At 55.1% G+C, this 13,904-nt stretch overlaps 1 protein-coding gene across 3 annotated transcripts in view; it reads left to right on the forward strand.

Moving 5' to 3' along the window:
- Positions 1–8,287, forward strand: part of Cpne5 (copine 5) — an 83,580-nt gene extending 75,293 nt beyond the window's left edge. For all 3 annotated transcript variants that reach the window (XM_057751193.1, XM_057751195.1, XM_057751196.1), the window contains 7 exons: positions 3,185–3,231; positions 4,302–4,483; positions 4,823–4,950; positions 5,117–5,219; positions 5,948–6,005; positions 6,277–6,350; positions 6,979–8,287. In XM_057751193.1, the coding sequence (XP_057607176.1) occupies positions 3,185–3,231; positions 4,302–4,483; positions 4,823–4,950; positions 5,117–5,219; positions 5,948–6,005; positions 6,277–6,350; positions 6,979–7,197 (811 nt within the window). In that variant the 3' untranslated portion in view covers positions 7,198–8,287. The remainder of the gene's footprint in view (positions 1–3,184; positions 3,232–4,301; positions 4,484–4,822; positions 4,951–5,116; positions 5,220–5,947; positions 6,006–6,276; positions 6,351–6,978) is intronic.
- Positions 8,288–13,904: the final 5,617 nt, after the last annotated feature.

The following is a 13,904-nucleotide window of genomic DNA, read 5'->3' on the forward strand; positions in this document are numbered from 1 at the left end:
CACGGCTCCTTCGTCTCTTGAACTTGCAGCCTCAAGGTTACATGCTCTACAGAGAGCACACACGCACACTCCCTGTGGGCTCCCAGAGGCCTCCTCTAGCCCCTCTCTGCATAGATCCACCCCGTCTTGGCAGTCGTCCCCATCACCGCCTCCTCTGCAGAACTGGGGGTGCAGCTCAGTGGTACAGCACTTTCCTTGCATGCAAAAAGAAAAAAAAATCTGCAAACCAAAAATTCTCCCTTCTTTATTCCATTAAGCATTAAGCCTTCAGCCCTCATATTCCTCTGCACCTGGCAATTTTGAAACAAGCTTCATTTTGTTCACCCTCTCATTTGCATAGCACGCCTGATTTACATAGAGGGTGGGGCAAAGCCTTATCTCCATTTCGCACCCACCTGCAAGGTGGCCTGGCTCCTTTTGTTCCTGACTAATTAGTAATCCTCACCGCCTCTGTTGTTCCCATGGGGCTAAACTACAGATGGAAGCTGAAGAGGCAGGGGGCTGCTAGAGCACCCTGCAGGTCAGACCCCTAGAAAGAACTCTCTGGAGGGTCTGAGCCAGACAACTGACTCTGGACTGTGGAAGCATAGAGAGCTTGTCCAAGCAGGAGACTGACAGATGGGTCCCTTCCTTGCCTGCAGAGCCCAGGAGTAAGAATGATGGTGCCTCTGTCCCTGTCAGATGAGGCCAGGAGGCAGGAGCAACTTTGTTGCGGGGAGTTGTCCCAAAATGCCCTCTTTCTTTCTTTCTTTCTTTCTTTCTTTCTTTCTTTCTTTCTTTCTTTCTTTCTCTCTTCCTTTCCTTTTTTTTTTTTTTTGGTTTTGTTTTGTTTTACAAGACAGAGTTTCTCTGCATAACAGCCCTGGCTGTCCTGGAACTTGTTTTGTAAACCAGGCTGTCCTCGAACTCACAGAGATCTGCCTGCTGCCTTCCAAGTGCTGGGATTAAAGGCATGCACCACCGTTGCTTTCTGATTGTTTCCTTCCCCCATGTTTTCAGGACTTTGCATAGAAGAATAGTTCAGGAACAGTGCCAGCCTTTCCCCTCATCCTGTTTTTGGAAGAGACAACCCAGTAGTGTTCCTCAGCTGTGGTCCAGCAAGTCAGAGTCATCTTCCCAAGGATGGCCCCTGAATCGGGGCTTTTGTTCTCCAGGTGTCTCCCTTCCTCCAGCAGAGATGCTGTTATTCCACATGGAGAGATACCATCAGTCTACTGCTATAGCAAGGAGTCCCCAGCCACAGGCTTCAAACAAGTATCTGGCAGTACTGAGTGTGGTGGTGATCTAAACAGCCACTCGGGGGCCTAGGCTCTTGCTCTCTTGTGGCTCTTCTCTTAAAAGACTCGAGTCCAGGGGATGCTCTGCCTCCAGCTAGCACAATGATGGGACTCCCTCTGCCCATAAAACTTGGCTTGTCTCCTGCTGGCCAGGTGCTTACTCTTTTCCAAGGGACAAAGAGTTCATAGACAGCAGCTTTAATCAGGTGGTAAGAGAACTGGGATTTCTAATAGGGACCTTCTCCTAAGTGCAGTTGAAATAGGGCCCCACTCCTGTTACATCCTCTATGTCCCCAAGCAAGGTACCTTCTCCCCGTGACTCCAGGATTTTTGTTAAGCAGATTCTGAGGGCCCCAGTTGAATCACCACAGAGAGAGGGCCCTGGAATCCTCTTCCTCTGATTTACAGCCGTGTGAGAATCACAAGATGAGGCTCTACCCAGGCGCACACCGTCATCAGTTTTACTCTGAACACATCTGGCCTGGATTCCACAGCAGCCAGCCGTGAAACCTCCAGGCTAACTTCACTATGAAAAATTTCAACACATGCTGTAGCATTGAGAAGGGAGCCTCAGGAGCCTCCTAGACTCTGATTGACCTTGCCCAGAGAGTCGGAGTCTAGTCTCCTTACCCACTTGTGATGAAGTAGGTCCCAGCCCTCATCCCTCCCAAGGTCCTACAGAAGGTAGCTCTAGAATACAGGACTTAACCTTCATAAAGTACACAGGGGTTAAAGTGATGGCTGGGTGGTTAAGAGTACTTCCTGCCCACAGGAAGTGGCTCCTAGCAGCCTGTGACTCCTGCTCCAGGGGATCTGGCACCCTCTTCTGGTCTCTTCCAGCACCTGCACTCAAGTGCACATTCACACTCACAGACACATAATTTAAAAAAAAGTTTAAACTTAATAGCCATACTGTGTGATTACAAAATGAACCACAGTTCATAATAATACCCAAAACACTGAAAAATTCACAGTTCCTTAATACCAGAGGCTAGGCAGTTTTCAAGTGGTTGTCTTGAAACTTTTTAAAATTGGTTGATTGCAGAGTCCAGTCAAAATTCAAATACTGATTGATGTATTTCTCTCTTAATTCTGTTTTCATCTTGTGGAATCTGGAGGAACCTGAGATTCCTAAGTTCTCAACTGTGATTCTTACAGTAATGCTATATGGTTTTCATAGACTCTGGCTGTATCTCCTATGGTGTCATTTAACAGCACACACCACACACACACAACTGTCTTCTGTATTTTCTGTGAGAACTTAGAGATTGGCTGTGGTGGCACATGCCTTTAATCCAAGCACTTGGAAGGTAAAGACAGGAGGGTTTCTGTGGGTTCAAGACCATCCTGGTCACATACCAAGTTCCAAGCTATCCAGGGCTGCCTAGTGAAACCCCCTCTCAAAAACTAAGCAAACAAACCAAACACAACAAAACAAAAACAGAAAAATCTATCAGAAAGCTGTGGAAGCTCAGCCAGACAGTATCGTGGGTGTCATTGTCTTCCTTCTAGAGATATTTAGTGTATGTTTTGTCTCCTCATTTGTTATGTTTTAACCATTAATCTGATTTTAACCAGAAACCCAGTAGCCCTGGCCTCACCTACTCACTCACTCAGGCACAGGTTCAGAGAGGAAGGGACGGCGCCCATAGAACCGTGCATGCCCACACAGCGTAATCAGCCCCTGGTCTTCTGGAGAGCTCCCCCCAATGCTCGCAGTGGCCTACAGAGGCCTCACAGAGGGGCATGGCTGTTGCAACTGTCCCAGCCTCGCAGAGATTATGCACAAGTGGTATCTCTAAGGCCTCATGCCTGACAAACATGGGTGCCCAGTAGTTTTTACTGCCTTGCCCAGTGCTGCCCACGGCCCATCCTCCTCAGGTGACCCCAGGTCTTCTCTTCTTTAGGACACAGATCAATTTCACCGTGGCCATTGACTTCACCGCCTCCAATGGTGAGTGGGGCAGGAGTGGGCGGCAGGCTTTTCTGGGCTGTGGTAGACAACTCGGCTATGAGCCAGGACCCTCATACTTCCTCCTCTTCCCGTTGGGTGGCACTAATCCTTCGGAGATGTAAGCAAAAATCTACTCCCCCAGATAGGGAATCAACAACATATCAACGTACAGATATTACCAAAGTCCAATGTGAGTTTGCTGGCTTACTTACAGGAGTATGGGTCAGGGGTTACTACGCACAAGCTAATGAGAGCCATCTCAGTGTGGGTGACAGGAAAGCTGGAACCCTGCACAGCTTGCAGACAGTTTAACAGGGACTTCCTGTACCCTGTGAGCTGTTTACTTTCTGAGATGGAATGCTTCAATACGGAGGAAAATGCCCACCAGAGAAGGCTTCTATGTCCAGACAACCAAAGTTAGAATGAGGAGGGCGGCACACGCCTTTGATCCCAGCACTCAGGAGGCAGAGGCAGGTGACTAGGATGGGGCAGCTCCCCTGATTTCCAGAAGTATCTGTAGTGAGGAGACTGAAGGTTCGGATCACGCAGCTGGTAGGCGGTCTAGACGCTGGTCCTGCCTGGGGGGGGGGGGGGGCGTCAGTAAGGAGAGGAGCAGTGAAATCTGACCACTTGAGGTGATGGGGACATCATGGCAGGGGAAGGGGAAGAACTCAGGGGTAGAGGGACAGTACTAGAGGAGGCCACACTGGGTCGGTGGCTGTAGAAGAGAGACAAGGAGGCGAGCCTCGTGAATGTTCAGGAGAGAAACAGACACCGCCAGGGCCGTGCACGGAAGCGTGGAAAGGGCTGCAACTGTGGAGCTCGGACTGGGAGGAGGATGGGAGGCCAGACAAGGGGGTCCTGTGGCTTGGTAGGCTCTGGGGTGGTCTGGGTGGAATGAGGGCTCAGGGTCCTTCAAGCAGATGGTCTGGCCTTGGAGTCGGGTTGGGCAGCCAGTGTGTAGTGTGTTCCAAGGGCTCGGCAGTCACTCCTGAACCAGGACGGCGTGGAGTGGTGCTCGTGGACACGCCCTGTCCAGTCTGGCAGACGCCCCATGTCTTGTGTTGCAGGGAACCCCTCGCAGTCCACGTCCCTGCACTATATGAGCCCCTACCAGCTGAACGCTTACGCGCTGGCGCTGACCGCCGTCGGGGAGATCATCCAGCATTATGACAGTGACAAGATGTTCCCTGCCCTGGGCTTCGGGGCCAAGCTGCCCCCTGACGGCAGGGTGTCACATGAGTTCCCACTGGTAGGAGGTGCCAGGCTGGGAATGAGCAGTAGGGGACCGGGAGTTTCTAATTCTTGGCCTTGGCCTAAATACTTGCAGAGTAAACTCTGTAGGCATGGCCACCTATTTGGCTTAGGGTCTGAGCTAAAGGCAACTATACCCTGCCTCTGCCTGCCTCTCCCTCCCTGAACCCAGCCCTGCCTCTGCCTCCCCCTGCCTTCCTGGGCCAGCCCTGCCTCTGCCTCCACCCTGGCCAGCCCTGCGCCCAGCCCTGCCTCTGCCCCTCCCCGCTCCCTGGACCCAGCCCTGCCTTGCCACCTTCCTGCCTACTTGAGCTCAGCCGGCTCCTCTCTGTCCCAGAATGGCAACCAGGAGAACCCCTCGTGCTGCGGCATCGATGGCATCCTGGAGGCCTACCACAGCAGCCTGCGCACAGTGCAGCTCTACGGCCCCACAAACTTCGCCCCTGTAGTCACCCATGTAGCCAGGTGAGCCTGGGGCAGCTGGCCCCCCAGAAGCATGGCTGAAGGGCTCACCAAGAGGCCCAGGGAGATGCCCTTTGACCCCCTTAACAAAGTGTTTGGGGGCCTTGTTCAGGCGGCCTGGGCCAGAGGCGCCAGGACAGACTTCTTTGTCTATCCCCACCCCCCACAGGAATGCCGCCACTGTGCAGGATGGCTCCCAGTATTCTGTCCTGCTCATCATCACTGACGGTGTCATCTCCGACATGGCGCAGACGAAGGAGGCCATCGTCAACGTGAGTGGAGGGTGGGGTGTCGCTCTCTCTCTTTCTCACACACACACACCACGGTTTCCGGGGACTGAAGCATCTTGTTGCACCCCTAGGAGAACCTGGTGGGGGTGCCTCATTTAAAGGAACAAACACTGGGGGATTCTTTCCCCGCCCCCACAATGTTTCCCTGAAGGGGTACACACACACTACACTTTTGAATTCCCTTATTCCTCTAGTTGCTGGCCAGAGTCTGGCAGGACTAGGAGACAGTGCTAGTCAGGGGTTTGGGAGATAAAAGAAACTCTGGGTCTGTGAGAGGCCAGACCTCTGAGCCACACAGATGGACGGCCCTGTTCTCTGGGGGCCCTTGGCTGCCTCAGCCGCCCACCCTAGGCCCCAGCTTGCCTGTCATGTAGAGGAGGTAGGGGACCCCAACATGCGGAAAGCTTCCCCCCAACCCTGTTCCATGGTTTCCCTATAAAAGTGGCTCCAGCCACTGCTGCCCTGGTCCCTCATGGTGGAGCCCCAGTGCCTGAGGAGGTGGCTTAGAGTCAGGCAGACCCAGCTCTCCTGAAAGGCTCTCTCCTCTTGCCCTAGATCTGCCTCTTCTCTCCCTATCCTGTCCTTTTCCTTGGGGTTCCTTGGGGTCCCCTACCCTTATTATCCATTCCTGCCCCATGCCCTGCCCTCTCTTGGTTTGGCCCACCTTCCTATCTCTCACCTAGGACTTTTCCCCTCCCGTCTTCTCCCAGGCTGCCAAACTCCCTATGTCCATCATCATTGTCGGCGTGGGCCAGGCTGAGTTCGATGGTGAGTCCAGTGTCCCCTTCCCAGACGTCTGTTCCCACAGAACTCCATGGCATCCTGTCCCCGCCAGCAAGAGCTCATGTCCGGGTGGGTTTGTGTGTTTCAAGAGGGTGCGTCCGTCCTCACGCGCATGCCCTAGCTGCACGTCGGTCTGTCTCCGCCTGTTTCCTCGTCTCTGGTGTCAGGGCAAGGGCCCGAGCCTGGCCTGGGATTGGAGGGCAGGTCCTGCCAGATGCATCCGTCACACACACGCATCCCTTGCTTGTCCCTACAGCCATGGTGGAGCTGGACGGTGATGACGTGCGGATCTCCTCCCGGGGGAAACTGGCTGAAAGGGACATCGTCCAGGTGAAACACGCCCTGCTTACTGTAGTGCATCAAATATGAAGGCCTCTAGCCAGGCCAGCCTTTGCAGAGTTCCCAAGGACAGACCCTGGAATCCCCTCCTCAGCCAGGGTCCCTCCCTGCCCTGCGTGAAGCTGCCTTCTAACCCAAATGATGCCCCCACAGAACCCAAGCCCTGCAAAAGGGCTCCGTGCTCATACACATTCAGTAGTCTGTGCGACGCGGCCTTCCAGCGGCATGGAGACCCCTTGAAGATGGAGGCAGTGTCCTTAGTGTTTAGGAGGAGGGCAGGGAGGAGCCAGAGGGGCAACACTGAGAGGATGCTGGGTTAGGTGTGGGCTTAGAGGAGAAAGGGTCCTAGGAGACAGAGGGGTCCCTCTAGAGAGGGTTGGCGAGAGGAAAGGAAGCCAGGATCAAGCTTTCCCAGCATCCCTTGAGCCTCTGTGCATCACTAGAGTTTCAGATGAAGGGACTGGGTCAGTGTTAGAACCTGTCATGGGTGGGGACGAGTGTCTCTGCGTGGAGTCCTTGGACAGCCCTTAGTGAAACCCGTGAAGTGGGGGTTGGATACAGTGGGTCCTCTGGGAGGAGACCCAGATGCCCATCCTGACCCCGCTTTCCTGCCTGTCAGTTCGTGCCCTTCCGGGACTACGTGGACCGTACCGGCAACCACGTGTTGAGCATGGCCCGCCTGGCCCGGGATGTGCTGGCCGAGATCCCCGACCAGCTGGTGTCCTACATGAAGGCACAGGGCATCCGCCCACGCCCACCACCCGCCGCACCTGCTCAGTCGCCCCCACAGTCCCCAGCCCACTCACCCCCTGAGTCCCCCCTCCACACGCATATCTGAAACTTGCAGGACCAGGGGCCTGGAGGCTGAGACCTCACTTTCCTTGTGGTCGCCTTCCCAGACTCTTCTTGGAGGGCTGGCAGGAGATGGGGTGTCCATGGTCTCACCCCACTTCCTGGCCTCAATTTCCCACCCAAATCCAGGGAACTGGGGGTGGTGTAGAAGACAAGGGGTACATAAGATTCTGCGGTTGAGTAGACTCCCCTAGCCTGTGTTGGATAGTCCCAGACTCCCCTATTCTTGCAGACCAACTGGCCTCCTCCAGTTCTCCTCCCCTCTTGCCCTAGTGTCCAGTGTCCCCAGTCCCTTGAGATCCCCTGTCCTGTGTCTAGGGAACCCCAGGTTGATGGGCTACCAGGGATGTGTAACTGACTTTCTTAGGGACACTGTTTGTGAGCAGAGCCTGTGAGCCATCAGGAACTGATGGGGGCACGTTAGCAAAGAGTCAGTCCCTCCCAGTCCTCAAAGGCTTGGTGGTATGCTAGAATGTTCTAGATGCACATTTGCAGCCTCACTGGAGCCGTCACAGGTAGCTTGTGGCATTGAGATGTCTCCTGCTCACCTGCACTCTGTCTGGCCTCCTCTCTGCCCTTCAGTGGCTCTGGGGCCAGGAGCCCTGAGCACCAGCCTGTCCCCACCCAGCGCAGCCTCTGCTCTCTGGACCTCAGTGTCCACACCTCCGTGACGACAGGATTGGTCAGGTGGTCCAGCGTTTCCTGAGCCATCCTGAGGGTCCATTCATTCCACACCCAGCCTCCCCATACCCCTCATGACTGCCGTCCACGCCCAGGCTGTCTAGACTCTGGGGGTTAATCCCGTTGCATCCTGTCACCCATACCCCAGCCCTTCAGAGCTCCTGCCCCTGCCGTGAGAAGAAGGTAGCAAGGAACTTTCCACCTAGGGTTACCCCACTGGGGCAGGTCTTGCATGTGTCCCTTATGCCGCATGGGGTCCCCGCCTACCATCTCCCATCCCACCCGCCTCTGTCATGCATGATGGTGGTGTTTCTGCTGTCTGGTCCTGTGCCTGTCTGAGACCGTCTCTGTGGAAATTGCCTTAAACTGAAGTAAACTGGTTCTTTTAGTAGAAACATGTTCCATCTCCTTAGAAAACAGCTCCGCCGCTGGCCCAGCCGCTCTGCTACCTCAGTTCTTTGGTTCAGCCATGGCTCTGTATGACCCTGTGAGAGGCATGGGGTGTGTGGCAGGGGATGCCCCTCACAAACATCCCGGAAGACAGGAAGGACAAGTGTGCAGACACTCAGGTCTGTAGCTTGGCTTCGGACAGTGGGAAGAGTCTGCAGCAATGGGAGAGAATGAAGGATCAGATAGCAGAAGAGATAGATATTTTAGATGAGACAGTCAGACGATTGAGGAGAGCCCCAAGGCGATGTGGCCAGGAGCCATGCTGATACCTGGCTGCACAGGGCTCAGGCAGTGGGGTGAGTCAGGACAGTCTCTGAGGTAGGAGCCTGGTGTGTGTGAAGGGGACAAGGAGAGAGTTAAGGAAGAGAGTGCAGGAGCTGACATCAGGGAGGGGCCAGAGTGCACAGGGCCTTGTGGTTCATGGCAAGAGCTCTGATGTTTGTTCTGGAAAGATGTAGCCATTGAGGAAGTGAGAGAACCAGCACGTGACCCGAACCTCTTCAACGTGGGATCCCTATCACATTCAATCACGTAGTTCCTCATCTCTTAACAGATATCTGCGGAGCACCCGTTCCAGGCCTTTACAGGGGTCAGAGGCCTTGGCTCCCTCCCCAGCGTCACCCTCTGGGCTAAGTCACCCACAGGGCAGCAGTGCCCACCAGCAGGAAGGGCTGAGAGCTGTGGCACTAACGGACACTCTGGCTCATCCAGGGTGACCCCCGGGGTGTGTGCCCAGCAGAGTGTGCCCTGATGGTGTGCCATACCCAGGGCCCTGTGTACTTGGGCACACAGTAAACATCTTTCTTGGTCCCTCCATCACCGGCCTGGATCGCGGGGACAAGGACTTTGCACACACATACACACGCTGTCCCATCAGCCCTCTGGGCGGCCATTCTGAGCCTGTACCCAGAGGCATTCAGTAGTAATTATCCTCCAATCCGGGGCTTGTTTGCTTCTGGTGACTTCATGGTAAATTAGAGCTGACTCAGAGCCGCCCCTGTAATCAGATGCCCTGCGACTCCCGTGATGCCGAGTGGGCCTAGGGTGGGGTCGCGGCCTGAGAGGAGGGAGGCTTCCATAACCAGCAGCCATGGGAAAGTGTAGGGAGAGATAGGTGCCCAGCAGGGGAATCCAGACAGAGCAGCTGCCCCTGGGGTGGGAGTGGGGGAACACAACACCAGAAGAATCTTCCTTGTGGCATGACTTCTCTGCTGGGTTCTTTCCCGAGGTGTGTTCTGCACAGAGTCTGAGGCGGATGCTTTTTCTGAGTCCCTCTGGGATAGCCTCACAGTCCAAGAGCTTCCCCTCCTGCTCCTGTCTTGCTCTTGGGGTGTGTGTGTGTGTAATGTTAAGTTAAACAAGCCGTCTTGAGAATGATAGTGGACACAGCCTTCCTGGTTCCAGCGCCAACACAGAAGCTGAGGCCACATCTAAAGAGTCAGAGAAAGGTGGGCCCTAACGGGAAGGCGCGGCCTTGGAAACCACACAGAAGGAAGGGCAGGGCCCAGTAATTCACAAGCCCAGACTTGCGTCTCCAGTGTGGACTTTATTTTTGTTCCTGTCTGGGACTGAGGGTGTGTAGGACAGAGCTGGAGAAGGTGGACAGGGACGGGCAAGGCAGGTGAGGGGCTCTCTTGGACTCTACCTGGCTGGGGCAGCCTGCCCATGGCCTGCAGGACTAAGAACCCCGGGGTGGTGAGCTTTTCGGCCCCCATTAATCTACTCAAGTGCCCAGAATTGGTAAACATGAGATGGTGGTGGTATCTTGGTAACTCCTGCCACGCACATGCTCACCGACCCCCTGCCCCTCTTGCATCATGTGGGTTCCTCCTGGGAGTCCCCCTGTGAAGAGGAGATTCTCATCTGAGGCACAGGGGCCCAAGATCACAAAACTCGATAAGGTTGGGAGCCCACAGGTGTCTGAGCTTCACAGTTGTTGCACAGAGCATGGACTGTCACCATCCACTCCATTGGCTGCTGTTTGTGACAGCCTGTGGCACTGTGTCCTCATGAGAAAATGGAGGGGCAGGCTCTAGATGAGGAAGACTCCTCCTCTCAGCCTTGAAGCTCAGCTTTTCTGGGCTCAGCCTGTCCTCTCCGACTCCTGCCAGGTCCTGGGGTCCCTGGCATGGCACTGACGTGGCGAGATGCCTCCCGCTACTCCAGGAAGTACTGCTCTTCTGAAACTGGAAAATGGCTCTGAGTCTTGCCCAGAAAGGGCAGAACGTTGTGGTTGTGTTGGCGGCCTGGCTGGTGGCACAGATGGCAGGGCCCAGCCAGCCACCAGCCCTGATGCAAGAGGCTCAGCAGCCGGGCAGGCACCACAAAGGATGAGAAGAGCAGGTCGGACCGTTTCACATCATAAGGCTGGTGGTCAGTGCCAAGAGCAGGTGAGAAACTCGAGGACCCCAGGCCACCCATTGGCCGGCAGCCCCACGAGCAGGGTAAGGCCGTAGAACCCCGAAAAGACCAGGTAGAGCCACTTCTCCTGGGTGGCTGCCAACCCTGCCTAGAGAGTGGCATTCAGCGCCGAGCTGGTGAATTCTGCAAATAATGGTATTTTTGTTTTAGGAAGGGAAGCTCAAAAACTTTTCTGTTTCTCTTGTCATAAAAACCCTCATGGAAATCACAAAGGGGGTTGCCGGAAACTGCAGGTTTGTTAGGGGCTGATCAGTCACATTCCACACGTGGGCTCACGGCTGCCAGCTGGCGTCCTCGCTGCAACCTGGCTGAGTCTGTGACAGGCTCCAGAACTGGGACTCTGAACCCCAGGCCAGACACTGCTTGGGTGACACCATCTACAGTCTCCCCTCTTCTGTCCCCACAGTCCATCCCAACACCCTCTGTAATTCCAGGGAGAGACACACCCTCCCCACAGCCTCGGTCATACCCCAGAAGTCCCTCTACCCCTGCCCTCAGGAATAAGACTGCCAGACTACCTGAGGCACCCCGCCCCCCAGCTTTTCTCTCAGACCTATAAGAAGAGATCCACGCTCTGCCTGGCGGGCCTACTGAACTCTCTCAGAATACCTGTCTCCCCTAAGGCAGGACCCCCGCCATGCTGTCTGTCTGTCTGTTCACGGCATTAATAACTCTTAACAAACATCTTCCGCCAAAGGACAGTCTGGCTCAGTGACTCCCTTGGACATTAAACGAGAAAGGTTTTCATAACAAAGGGTTGGGGGTAGGCGTGCCAGACCTTCCCTGCTGTACAATAAAGCCCTGGAATTAAAAAGAGAGAGAAGTGAGGCTGGAGACTTGGCTCAGTGGTGAAGAGTATGCACTGCTCTTCCGGAGGACCCAAGTTCAGTTCCCGGCACCTACGTCAGGTGTCACAACCACCTGTAACTTCAGCTCCTGAGGACCCGCTCGATGCCCCTTCTGGTCTGCAGACACTGCTCTCCTGCCCACCTGCCCACACTGATACATATTCATATACATAATAAACCTGAGTGTGTGTGGGGAGGGCCCTGTAAGCTTAGAGGCAGTCTCAGGAAAGCCCAGAGGTTGCACGCGTGTGCGCGCGCACACACACCTGCTCAGAAACCCTCTCGCAGGCTTTGGCCATAATGGCCGACTCAGATCCGTCTCAGCTCTGTTTGCCACTGAACTTCAGGCCTCGAGGCAGCCCAACCAGGTGTCCTGCATGCACAGCCCAGGTTCCAATCCCACCTCTGCCACTCAGGAACTGGGGAACAAGAGAAAGTTCCACCGCATTCCTTGGCCTCGGTGTCCTCGGCTGTAAGGACAGGAAATAAACCAGGGGCCAACAGTAGCTGTGGCAGTTCTGGGTCGAGCAGCTCTCTGACGGGGGACGGACACAAAGCTTCAGCATGTTCCCTTCCTCTGGGTGCACAGGTTGAGGACATGGCTGGCTCTGATATGCCGGAAACAACCTGAGACCGACACCTGTCTGTGACACGCCACACCAGGCATGCCGGGGGAGGAATCCCACACACACCCTGTTCCCCCACTCTGGGTGCTGGGGGTTCAGAAGCAGCAAGCTAAGCCAGATCGCCCCCTTCCCCGTTTCCTACCAGCCCTAGCCAGAGGCTCTCCCTCTACATTGGGCCAGGGGAGCCAGGTTCCGCCTGCCAGCTTGCTGCTGGGCCTGAGGGGTCCTCAAGCCTCTTCAACAGGGACTTGGGAGCTTGTTTGGCGTCTCTCCTGGCTGGTTTTATATCAACATGACCCAAGCTAGAATCGTTTTGGAAGAAGAAACATCAGTTGAGCTGCTGCCTCACCAAACTGGCTTGTGGCAAGGCTGTGAAGCGTTTTTCTTGATTGATGATTGCTAAGGGAGGTGTGGGTAGGGCCGCCCCTGGGCTGGTGATCCTGGGTGCTCTAAGAAGGCAACTGAGCAACCCGTGGGGGTCAGACCAGTAGACACCACCCCTCCTTGGCCTCTGTTTCAGTTCCTGCCTCCAGGTTCCTGCCCTGCGTGAGTTCTTTCCCTGTCTTTGTGTATGTGTGTGGTACACACGGGAGTGTTCCAGTGTTTGTGCCCGTGTCCCAGCATGCGATGGCCAGAGCCAGCTGTCAGGTGTCTTCCTCTGCCCTTGCCACCTTTCTGGCCTGCCCTGCACTCATTTCCCTGTGTGACAGACTATGACCTGGACGCATAAGATGAAGTAAACCCTTCCCTTTCCAAAAAGCCACATGTGAGAGGGCCGAGGGGCTGGGATAGAGGGGTCTCCCACTCCCACACAGCTTCCAGGGGCCAAGGTGGCTGGCCCCTGGTGTCCTCTTTTCCTGTTCTCTTGCTCTTCTTTCTCTTTTCTCCTGCTGTTTTTTTGTCTGCCAGCCCCACCTATCTTTGCTCCTGCCTCGCTACTGGCCGTTCAACTATTAGACCATCAGGTATTTTAGACACACAAAACAACAGAGCTTCACAAAGTCAAACAAATGCAACGAACCAAAAGTCACACACCGGAAAATAATATTCCTCGACACAGCTGGGCTCTGTGGCACACGGTGGACCCAGCATGCAAAGTTAAGTTTCTAAAAGATGTCTTTTTCTGGAAACAACCCGAGGGAAGCTGAGCTGGCTGTCCAGAGGCTGCTCACCACCCCCACCTGCTTCTCAGGGGTCAAACTGGACCCCTGAGATAGCATCAGCTCGGCAGGACCTGCCCCTCCCCCTCGTGAGTGCCCTTGCCTGGAGCTGCCCGAGAAGAGTCTAGAAGGTGAAGGCAGCAAGGTAAGGGAGAGCTAGTGAGGAGCCAGGGAGAGAGCAAGCCCAGTGGCTAGGGCCACTGCATCCATGCTGGAGTGGAATGGGTATCTAAGGGCATCTAACCCCATTTTTGGAGCCATCGGATGCTCGAACCTTCTGAACCTGGCCAGGTACCACTGGCTGCCCTGTGTCCCAGCTCCCTCCCTCTGAGGCCTCCCTAAAGGGCCAAAAGAAGGTGCTGGCTTGAAGCATGGGGAGTCTGGCTAACAGGTGAGCATGAAACAATGTCCGTTCCTCTTGCCAGGACTCCCCACCACCTCCACTGTCGGCTTGACCATTTCCACTGGTTCTCCACACACTGAGGCTTCGTCAAGTTCAATACCCTC

The sequence above is a fragment of the Chionomys nivalis genome, chromosome 19 (assembly GCF_950005125.1).
Source record: "Chionomys nivalis chromosome 19, mChiNiv1.1, whole genome shotgun sequence".
In the NCBI taxonomy this organism is placed as follows: domain Eukaryota; kingdom Metazoa; phylum Chordata; class Mammalia; order Rodentia; family Cricetidae; genus Chionomys; species Chionomys nivalis.